Source organism: Epinephelus moara, chromosome 8, assembly GCF_006386435.1.
Source record: "Epinephelus moara isolate mb chromosome 8, YSFRI_EMoa_1.0, whole genome shotgun sequence".
NCBI lineage: Eukaryota > Metazoa > Chordata > Actinopteri > Perciformes > Serranidae > Epinephelus > Epinephelus moara.
In genome coordinates, this window is record NC_065513.1 from 4244143 (window position 1) to 4256063 (window position 11921).

General features: G+C 39.0%; 2 protein-coding genes across 3 annotated transcripts in view; one reads left to right on the top strand and one right to left on the bottom strand.

Moving 5' to 3' along the window:
* LOC126393944 (coiled-coil domain-containing protein 106-like) overlaps window positions 1-11921 on the top strand; it is a 613357-nt gene that overhangs the window by 124140 nt on the left and 477296 nt on the right. The gene's annotated exons all lie outside the window — the stretch shown is intronic.
* LOC126393918 (nuclear receptor subfamily 5 group A member 2-like) overlaps window positions 1-11921 on the bottom strand; it is a 43013-nt gene that overhangs the window by 9899 nt on the left and 21193 nt on the right. For both annotated transcript variants that reach the window (XM_050050359.1, XM_050050358.1), the window contains exons 5-6: window positions 4934-5053; window positions 1098-1245 (exon numbers count right to left, since the gene is read on the bottom strand). In XM_050050359.1, coding sequence (XP_049906316.1) covers window positions 1098-1245; window positions 4934-5053 — 268 coding nt within the window. The remainder of the gene's footprint in view (window positions 1-1097; window positions 1246-4933; window positions 5054-11921) is intronic.

Sequence of the window (11921 nt, forward strand, 5' to 3'; positions counted from 1 at the left end):
TGTGTGTGTGCTCTGTGTCTGTGTGTGTGTGTCTGTCTGTGTGTATGTGTGTGTGTGGTGTGTGTGTGTGTGTGTGTGTGTGTGTGTCTGTGTCTGTGTTAGAGAGAGAGAGAGAGAGACAATAGCCAAGCCCTCCGGTGGACCGGCATTCAGCATCAGCTGAGCCCATCTTGGAGAATCCATTCACACAGTAATTAAATGTTTTGAATCAATGTTCTGAATCATCTTTTCAAACTGCTTAAGGGCAATTAAATTACCCCCGACAAACCTGACTCTGAAGATGAGGGAGAGCGAGAGCGAGAGCAAAGAAGCCACAGGCAAAGACAGCAAATATTTTCTGTCTATGACAAGTGCTCTTCCCATTCAAAAGCTCTTTGTTCCCAGCTTGCCAGCGCTAAACAGCAAACACTTCTGAGAATCTGGGCAAGCCACATCTATGCTCTCTCCATCTGCACAAGCCGCTACATGAATGTTGGTCCTGCCATCGAATGATAGACCCATCCATTACGCTTCTTTTGAATGCCATTAGTGGACAATGGAAGAGGATGTCTTTGTTAATATTGGCTTTTGTCAACCCTAGAAATTTAATTAAGTGAATTTATCGTAGGGAAAAAGGCCAGTTTGGAAAACGCTTGTAACCTTACAGATAAATAGGTATTGCAGATAATCTGCAATTATAACATTTTTTTCATTAAAATGTCAGCGTTGCTATTCAAATTCCACCAAAGCACAGTATCAGTATGGCCCTGCAGCCCCAACAAGTTGATAGATTTTTACATCAAAACCTACCATTCTTCTGAAAAAAAAATAGAAAAACAATCTACAACCTACACCTGTAAGCTCAGGCCTGAGATAAGAAACACATTTATCAGCAGATAGATCAAACCAGGATAAATCGCCCTTATTTGTGCTTATATTGATGTTTAAAGGAAGAGACTCTATACTGTATATGAACTACTGTATGAATACTGTTGTTCCTGTTTAAGCTGTTTCAGCCTGCCAAACCGAATATCACATTATGGTAATCCTCACGGTAAGTCAGATATCAGCTATGACGGTAGCATCTCTTCTCTCAAAATGTAATTTGTTGGACTTACTGGGGTTGAACAGGAGGAGGAATTTGAGACAAGCAATCTCTCTGCGGTCCAGCTGCAGCGCCCGAAGCCTCGCTGCCAGCTCCTGACCTCTCTGGACCAGACTGGACAGAGTCGCCTCAGCTTGGGACAGGATGAATGACAGCTCGACCTGAAAACACAGGCTACTGGTTATATTCTTAGTCCCTTATATCCACGAGACTTAGCAAGGTCAATGAGGCACGTTACAATTCAAACCCCAACCTTGGCCTTTTTGGAGGACTTCATTTTTTTTTTGTATTTTGAGTAATATAGTTGGGGAAATTAAATGTATCACTCAGCTTTAGTTTTGTAGTGTTGGGTTTTTTTTCAAAATTCATATGTAGCAATCCTATTGTCTGAGCAATGTAGTTGCCAGAGAGAACGCTGGCATTGTATGTTTCTGCAAACCACAGATATGTTGCATTTTTACTTATGTGGCAGATTTTGGCTTGCAATACCTGGTTTTGGGGGTACAATCCCAACTGGAAACGCAGCAAAGTCTCAGTAAATAACCCTTTTTGTGGCACTATCCCTGCTGGAAAAACAGGGATGGGTCACTTAAAAAACACCCATTTTTGGGAGCTAAAAGCCTCGGGAAACACAGCAACAGGTCCCTAGAAGTCATCCTGGTTGGTGCCTAAAAAGTAGCTGGAAACACAACAATAACTCACTAAAAGATATCAAGTGTTGTTTCTTATTGGATTCAAACAGTGGCCTGCAGCAGTTGATTGGGTGCCACAACATCTGCCAACCCCTTCATTCTCCTATTACAAGTCAGCTCATATATTATGTCACTTTAGAAATGCTCATATGCTATATTTGAAACATGCAAATGTAACATATTTGAGGTTTGTAGAAATGTAAAATGCCAACATAATCTTTTGGTGACTTGGCTGCGTCTGAGGCAGTCCATAATTATAACTAAACATCAGTAGCAACCCAAACCCATCCTATAGGCAACATAGAAAGCTGCCCACAGTGCCACACTGAGAGGGGTTGGAGCACAGGAGAGTAAGAAAAAATGCGGGAAAAAAGCCATCCAGTACACAAAAATAAGAAGACAAGGACTGCAAATTAGCAGTCATTTAATATTACTTTTTATTAGTTTAGTTGTTTGTGTTTATTTCTCATCATCATCATCATTATCCTTATTATTATTATTATTATTATTATTATTAAGAAGAAGAAGAAGAAATAATAATAACAGTGATAAAAACTGGAGTTACAAAACCTTAATCTTTAATGTCATAAAGTCTGGAGCTGCTCCATAGACAATGAATAGTGAAAGATGTTCTTGATGACATTGAAAGCAGCCAGGGGAACATTCTGAGTATATGGGTACATTTTCTGTTTCAGAACTGAGAACACTACATAAAGCTCATTGGGTGTAAATAATTCTGTGGGTCCACAAAATCAGCATTCCACTGCTACATCTGAAATCACATACTATGCACTACATATCTAATATATGCAATATTGTTCAACATACTTTTGTGTACATAAACAGTAGCATGTATCTGTTTGGATACAGTTGAGTCTATACAGAGAGCCAGAGAGACAAGCAGAGCCACACACACACACACAAGCACATGGAGACAGAGCTGTACATGTGATTTAAACAGAGCAGAGGGCAGAATGAATTGCTGACTGGCACAGAGAAATGCGCTTCTGGTGTGAACGGCCATGCAACTGCTGACAGGCATATGCGCGACAGTAAACAAATTGAGGTGCCTCTGCGTCTAGTGTGTACCCAGCTGAATCCTCCTGCCTATATATATTTCAATGTCAAGACGATACATATGTCTGTGCTGTGTTCCATACACACAGGAAAAGAACATAAAACTACGTGTATATGGCATTTCAATACCACCTTCACTCTGCAGTGTATGGGGTCAATATAATTTGTTTGTATTAATGAACAATGTTATATTTTTACATAATGTTCGTTGGTCAGTATTTTAAACCTGCAACACATTATGTGATGGTAATTTTACAGTATGTAAAATTCCTCCCATTCCTCCCACTCCCTGTACAATTCGTGCAGTTTTCCGGTGCTGGAATACTCCAGGTGGTGGCTTCAGGTAAGCTGTGTGATGATGCTGTCCTAAATGTGTTCATGAGGTCATCAGCAAAATCTCTTCATTAGCCTCTCTATCATCAAAACTTACATTACATTGTCAAATAATTGTCTTCAGGAATACATGTACCTCATTTCAACCAGCTTTATGAAGACTGCCGAACCACAAAAGTATGGAAAGAACAAATCTGATTTTGTGCTTCATTCTAAGCACTTCATTGTTCTTAATTTTAAGTGTCAATGCATTCATTTGATGCACTCCACTGTTCCTTCCATTAAATAGGTATGGTCACCATGTCCAACAGAGCTACTAACGCTAAAAGAATTTCAATTTTATCTGTTTCACAGGTTGATACGCACATGCAGTTCTAGAGAAAACTTTATATAAAGCATATCTAGTTTTTGGCATTACAGGGAGAGCTCAGTTTTTCTGAGTGGGGTTGTATGGAGTGCTTATCCAAATACAGTATATTACATACTGTAGATGGTGGTTGTCATGCCCCCAGTTTGGAGAACCCAGCTGGAGTCCAACATGGAAGCTAAGGAGTCTACTGCTGCTGAGGGATCAGCAACAAAATGTATTTTAGGGGCAAAAAAATTGAAAAATTGATATCAGTTAAAGTGTATGTTATATTAAGAGTATTTTAACTGCTTCAACCTAATGTCAGACAGTGATTTACAACCGGAAAATTAAGCTGTTATATTACCTTCTTCAAAGCCAGACTCCATTGATAGGCATAAGGATTTAACAATAATGAACATAGGAGCTGCTGGTCTACTGCTGCCTCAGCTAATTATTTTGTTTGTGTACTTGTTTAACTTTTGCATGTGCAAGGGTTGGTTCGGATTAACTTAAGTCACACAATGACACAAACTAACTAATCAATCAAAGCAGTGGTAGACAAGCAGCTCATGTGTTCAGTGTGCTAAAATTACTGTTTTTGTCAATGGATTCTGGTGCTTTGGTAGGTATGGGCTGTTGTTGGCAGGCCTACAGGAAATTGATTTTGGTTATTGCGCTTATGTCTAAATGGGCTTGCACAAGGAAAAGCATTTCTTAGGCAAACTTTATTAGGTTTATTATGTTTTTGTTTTTTTGCACTAAATACTAAAGCAGATGGACAAGGGGATAGGACTAGAAAAGTTTCTTATAACTTCTTCCTATCCCTTTTGGACATGATGTTTGGGTGATAAATTGACTATAGGCAGATGTACTGTTTTCCAAACTGATAAGGCTTTGTTGCCTGTTGATTACTTTTTTTTGGTTGTTGTTGTTAATATTGGTGTGTAGGCTTTATTCCATATTCTGCCTTGATTTTGTTTTTATTTTGTTTTAACATGTTCAATAAAAATTGATTGATTGATTGACTGATTGATTGATTGATTGATATACATACAATCCCACTTAAAAATCCCTTTAAAAAAACAAATATTATATATACAGATATTTTGAGTTTGGTGCAAAGTATGGACTATCAGTGGCTTCAGATATCAGCATTGCTGTTAACCTTCAAGCCTTACAAATGACTGTACATTGGCAAAAAAAAAAAAAAAGAAAAAGAAATTCCAAGTCCTTCACTCAAGCAAACACAATACACGCCGGATGCCACATTGGAATTACAGTTCAAAGATTTGGAGAAGAGCCTCTCTGTGAACATATTTTGAATGAGATGCAGTGCAAGTGAATGAAGCAGACTGTGCATTGTGCTGCTGGGAAGCTGCTGTATAAGGGAGTTGTTACCTCCTGGCCGGTCACCAGCAGGATACTGTCTTCCTGTCCGTGTTGCACTTGTCTGAAAATGTGATCCAGGACCAGAAGTTCAGACCAGCAGTTATGGAGCAGCTTCATTTGATCTCCCACCTCCAGGAAACACAGCACACACACACATGTACACACACACACACACACACACACACACACACACACACACACATGCACACAGAGAGAGAGCGATAAAGACAAAGACAGAGAGACAAAAGACATTATCTTAATGCATGTCTACAGTCTTAGGTTCACTCTGTTCATACATACTATAGTATTTTCCTTCTCTTTGTTATTCAAACACTGATAATCCTGATCAGTATTCTTTGAAAACTGTAACAAGTCCTGATTATTCCTCTGTTACTGTCTCACACAGTCTCTGTGATCATGTTGTATGGAAGCAGAAATCAATGTCGTCCTTTTCAAAGAGTCTTTCAATTCTATTTTCTGTCGTTTTGTGATGTTGTGTTTATTATTGTACATGGCTAAATTCCTTTTATATGTAAACTCATTTTGGCCATTAAATTGGCTTCTGATTTCAAATAAATAAACAGATGAAGTGAAAAACAGAGAGACCATAAAAAAGGAGAGCAGAGAAATTAAGTAATGCTGGGTGGCAATAAGTGCGCTGATGTTGGCTGTTTGTGATATTGCCGTGTTCCATGTTGTGTATTTACGAGAATTGTCTGAGACCTCTTCAACCTGTTCACCTCTCCCTAACCCCTCCCAACCTCTCCCAGTCACATCTGCTCTGCTCTGGGGGATGGGTGTGTTTTCAGATTAAGCCCCCACCCCATCCCCCACCCCCACGTCCCTCACTGCAAGATTGTCTGTAAAATGAAGGACACAGCAGTCAGTAATTCTGCAGCCGCAGCTGCTAATAGGCCCAGACACACATTCATCTGACACAGAGCTGACAGAATTACTGTCCATCTGAATGAAACTATATATCAGCCGCAGAGGAGAGGGTCCAATCTTGTTGGCCACACACTCATCTGGCCTGGTGTTTGGGGGGGGATGTACAGTCATTGATAAAGGAAGGGGTTAAGGAAGCAAGAGGTCTCGGCGACCTCCTATGCTTCCTCTCCAAGAGGAGTTGGACACTGAGCTGCAACCAAAAAAATCACTCTGAAAAACCCCTCAAACATGCTGGACGTGGGGAGAAGGGCTTTATTTAATCTCCAACATGGATTCTCAGTGTTTCTGTCTGTCCATGTTAAGAGTGTGGAACTGGGTTAGACTGATATATCAGGTTATATACCTGTCAAGTAGGCCTATCATGTTCTACCTGTTAACTTTATCTCACAGCACAAAGTCAAAATCTCTTGGACTGTCATAGGAAAAAAATAGCATGGATGACAATCCTGTACCAAATGTTAAACTGACTATTTAAATATAGTGAGGATACCTGTTGCCGTTGTTGTTATTATTGTCATTAATTGTTTTATTGTTGTTAATTTTTATGTTTTGTTTTTGTTATGTTGATTTGTTATGTAGTTTGCCTGTTTTCTTGTTGTTTTCTCTTCCTATTTGCCTTGGAGTTTTAATTCTATATTTGTTTTACATTGTGATGTCATGTTTACTTGTGTGGACCACTGGAAAAGAAGCTGCTACACTTGTAGTGGCTAATGGGGATCTAAATAAATAAATAAATAAATAAATAAATGAATCCTGCTGTTGATCAGAGGTGGTTGTGATTGAAGCAGAGTGGAAAGAAAGTATTGCGCGTTGGGAGTGTTGGTCCGGAGCACTTTTTTTTAAGGTTTACAGGTTTCTTTTTTTATTTCCTATCACCCTTTTTTCCATTTGTTTATGTTAATAGGTATAGGCCAATGTATACCTTTTAAAACCTTACATATATTTGTGTGTGTGTGTGTGTGTGTGTGTGTGTGTGTGTGTGTGTGTGTGTGTATACCATGTATATACATATTCCCCAGTAGGGAACCAACTTTTCAGGTTCCGAACCAATTTATTTTGGGTCAGTTCAAAAACAGGTGCAGGGACCTGAACAGAATCAGTTCCATTTTGGTGGAAAAGGGATATTGAAGGCCTCAATATAAACCTTTGCCACCACACTGACCAAGGTATTTGGATCATATGGTACATATATGTTGCAAATAGAGCAGCTCCTGTAATCTTTTTAATGCCTTTATGAATTTTGGAAAAACTTTTAAAACTTAGGTTACATGTTGAAGTTAAAGATATTACAAACACAGCTGGTTGAATCCTTCTTATATAGTAGTAATTACCATGACATCACTAATACTTTGGTGCAATGTTGAATATAAACAGAGGAATGAACTGTAGGATTATTCACATCATGGCTCCTTTGTTGTTTCTGTTACTGAAAGTTGTGATCCGCTATCTTCCACAGATGGGTGATGGTATTCCATTTTGAACAGCAGAGGCTAATGCTGTGTTGTGCTTTCCATATACACAGATATATTAGATATAGATATATTATATATATAATATATTAGTATCAACCTTTAAAAATCCATTCTGGTAAAAAACAAAATAGCAAATGTGTCTGCAACAACCATTTCAATTATATAGTATTTGGTAATGTGGCAGCAGATAATGAAGAAATGTTTGAAGATGTAAATCAGTGCATAGCTACAGAGAAGTGCTTTAAATAGTCTAATAAACAAACATACATGTACTCTGGTAGCCTAAGGACAAGCTGCAGGCAGCACATAATCAGACTCAAAACAAACTGAATCTGTGCTGCGCCTCATCAACAAACCTGTGGGGTTTACTGGCAGAAATACAAGACAGGAGGACAGGCAACAGTGATGTAAAATGCTGGTAAAATGCTGGTAACCTCCCTGACAGTTTCCATCCAGCCAATCCACAGTTTAACTTCACTAATTCAAATAATACAATATTAGAAGGATGCTGGGAAGAACTGAATGTAACATAGTGGGCTCCACAGACTTCATGTCTTAAAAGAGCAATATTTATGCATAGGCTATATATATACATATATGTAAATATAAATATATATATATATATATATATATATATGTATATATAAATTCCAAATAGTGCATCTCCATTTTGAAGCTCAAGTCCAGATCTGTTACATCTATTTTCAAATCCTCTCTGACATTAATTTTAAATTGAATGTGTCCTGTATACTGCCTTTAGGTGAACATTTGTGATTTTCAATGTGTGCGCTTCCTCAGCAACATCCTCTACGTTTAATAGGTAAATGGAAGGTCAACACACTGCAGAACTGCAAAAAAATCAATAGCTTCCATTCTGCTCACAATTTAGCAACAATGTAGACGAACGCAGTGAGAGCAGAGCAGTGGAGAGCAAACATTTCTCCGTTATCGCCTGCATGGAATGTAATTATCCAGCCCAGGGAAACAGCTCTTTCTGTGCAAAGCTCTCTTGGCAGAACATGCACAGCTTTGTTCGCACTGTCCATGTTGGCCGTCCGCTGTACACAAGAATGGTCTGACTGTCAACAGAAATATATTAGATGTTCATAACACAAGGCTCTGGGGAGTTGTAATGATGAGAAAAACTGTCATATTAGAAAAAAAGAAGTATAACTTGGAAACTGTGAATGACCGTTGTCCACGATGCTCTGCCACAGCATGCCTCTGTTTTACTACATATATGTATATATATATATATATATATGTAGTAGTGTATATATATATATATATATATATATATCATTATTGCAAATGAAAAGATCACTTTATTTTGAAGTAAAAGAGATAAAAACAGAGCAGAGCATGTCCTGTCTCTGAAGGAAGATTACTTAAATTTATATTTATATTTTCTGGCGTTTGACAGTGGTAACTACATTTCCTAAGCCAACATAGCATCAATTTACACTTCCTTCACCCACAAACTGTAATACCTCAAATAACTCACAATGCACATTCAGTAAGTCTGTCAGAACTTAAACAGCAATTTCAAATGTGTTTTGCACCACTAGAAATTGCATTCATAAATGCTAATTTGCAGCAACATAACGAGGAGAGCTTTTTAATGGACGTCTCTGCCAAGTCTCAAAATGTTCTTACTGAACTTCTCTGCATAATTAGTTTTTTCTATAATGTGCACCTCTGCAATACAACATCTGCTCGTGGCAGCTACAGCATTATTAAAAATAGTTTTATTTTTATAGTTAATAGCATGTTGAGGCACTCACTTTATTTGATACAGAAGAAGTCTACAGTGACTTCTGGGACAGGATGTGTTTACTGTATTGACATTTAACAGGGGGATCTTCTCCTAGGATTTTCTTTATTTTTTTATTTTTTATTTTTTACTTTTTCTGATGATGATGATGATGATGATGATGAACAAATCCTATTTCAGTGTTCTAATTTACTCTTAAGAACTTTTTTTTTTAAAAATAATTCTACATTTTTTTATGAATTGTGATATTAAAGAGAAGAAAAATACTTTGCAACTGCTATCATTAAAATGTCGAAAATTTTGACATACTTGCACTTGAGTATTTCCATTTTATGCTACTTTACACATTTATTCCACTACATCTCAGAGGGAAACAGCTTTTGTTGCACTGAATTTATTTGCTGATTTAGTTACTTTGAAGACTTCATTTATATAAAATATAATCAACTAATAAATGACGACGCATAATTACAGATTAAACTACCCAGCAGTAGTAGCGTTGTCTCTTGCACATAATCTCATAGAATGCTCTGCTTGAATGACACAGAGGACCTAAAAGTTGGGTTTTTCATCTACAATATCATATAATTGTGTAGGGCTCTAATGCATGACCAAATGGCAGATTATTAGATCTGGAGCTTTTTTTTATTTGCTAAGGCACACCTGTGCAATAATCATGCTGTCTAATCAGCATCTTGATATGCCACACCTGTGAGGTGGGATGGATTATCTCGGCAAAGGAGAAGTGCTCACTAACACAGATTTAGACAAATTTGTGAACGATATTTGAGGGAAATGGTCTTTTGTGTGTATAGAAAATGTTTTAGATCTTTGAGTTCAGCTCATGAAAAATGGAAGCAAAAACAAAAGTGTTGCGTTTATATTTTTGAAATATGCAATTCCAACACTGCTTAGGGGACCAAGCAGGCCAAACACTGGCAATTATGGACAGGGGAACAACATTTTCCTCATCGACACCCACTCCTGCACCACTGCCATCATCCACCCACCCTTAGGTCTAATACCAACATGGGCAGTATGTAAGCTCTTGACCATTAGCCTTATAGTGACAGATATGGAGTCTCTAACAACCAAATCCAGTGTTACAGATCCACTCACACCATGCTCTGTGTGTGCAAAACATAAAAAGTTCAAGTCAGTTATTTCAAAGAACAGAGAAAAAATCCTTTCAAGTAAGACTTTTACAGTTCTCCTTTTACCATCAAATAAAAAGAAGAGAAAAAATTCCCTCCCACAGATGATTAGAGAAAAGTAAAGCCAAACATTGGTTATACAGCGGCAGTGGCTCAGTCCATAGGGACTTGGGTTGGGAACCGGAGGGTCACCTGTTCGAATCCCTGTCTGGACCAAAATATGGAGCGTGGACTGGTGGCTGGAGAAGTGCCAATTCACCTCCTAGGCACTGCCGAGGTGCCCTTGAGCAAGGCACCGAACCCTCCCAACCGCTCGGGGCGCCCCACCAAGGGCAGCCCCCTCACTCTGACATCTCTCCACTTTGTGCATGTATAGGTCCTGTTTGTGCATGTGTGTGTCTTTCGGACCTGTGTGTAATTGACAAGCAAGAGTGAAAACATTGAATTTCCCCTCAGGGGGATTAATAAAATAAATAAACTTAAACTTAAACTTAAGAAATTACTGCAAGGCATTAAATCACAAGATCAAATCATGAGTGAACAAATAGACTTACAATGGCCGCATTTCCCAGTTAAGAGCGATCTTAAGACTTAAGAGCACAGTTAAGAACGTCTTTGGTAAGAAGGGTCGCTAAGATACAAGTGTTTCCCAGATGCGTTCTTAATGCCCTTCTTAGGATCACTCTTAAGATTGCTCTTAACAGGAGCTGGCCACTACCATGGTGCTGAAACTAAATCAATCAATGTCAGGCAAATCAATCACCCACCACTTAATCAGCGCATAAGTCACACACACAGCGCTGCTACCTAACGCACTAATTCCCTGCTGCTCGTGTGTATGTGTGTTCTAATAATTCTAATGAAAAACTATGACGATAAATATTTGTTAATGACCTATTTTCATGATGAAAACAAGACTACAACTAAATAAGAAGTAGTCTTGGTAAGAGAATCATGAGGAAATGTATTATATTTAAACAAAAAAACACAGACGCCCTGCTGAGGCCGGTGCCGTCTCCCACCACCTCCAGGAAGCTCCCCACTGCGTAAAAACGCAGTGCAGCCAGGCACTGCACCTCCGGGCTGAGGGCGAAATTGCAAAGCGTTGCCCTCCGGCTGTGTGGAGACACTAGTTGATGAGGCGTTGTATCTCAGCCAGTACTTCATTTGGACAGCCTGGTCTGACAGCACATCGAGTGGGCTGAAGCGCTGACGTACAAATGCATTAACATATACGGTTTGGCTTTGCACACGGCGACGCTGTTGGTTAGCAGCGAGAATATGCTGTAAAGCAGCCATGGTATCTCACACATGCGTGATGTGGCAATGCCTTTATATAGAGTAGCGGGTGGAGTGTCCCTTGATGAGGTTCCAGCTGAGCTCAATTACACCTGTCAGTTGCCTGATATCTGAATGTCACAGGTTTGAAGGGTGGATGTGTTTCTGTTTTGCCCTGATGCATTTTTTTGTATGTGGTAAAAAAAGCTTAGATATGCAGACTTAGGAGCAGAAGCTGAGCAGCGAGGATGGAAGACTAGGATTTGTCCAGTGGAAGTGGGGTGTAGGGGATTCATAGCAAGATCAGCTGTCTCGCTCCTGGGGGAACTCGGAGTGCGGGGACAGAGTTTGAGGAAGACAGTGAAGGAAAT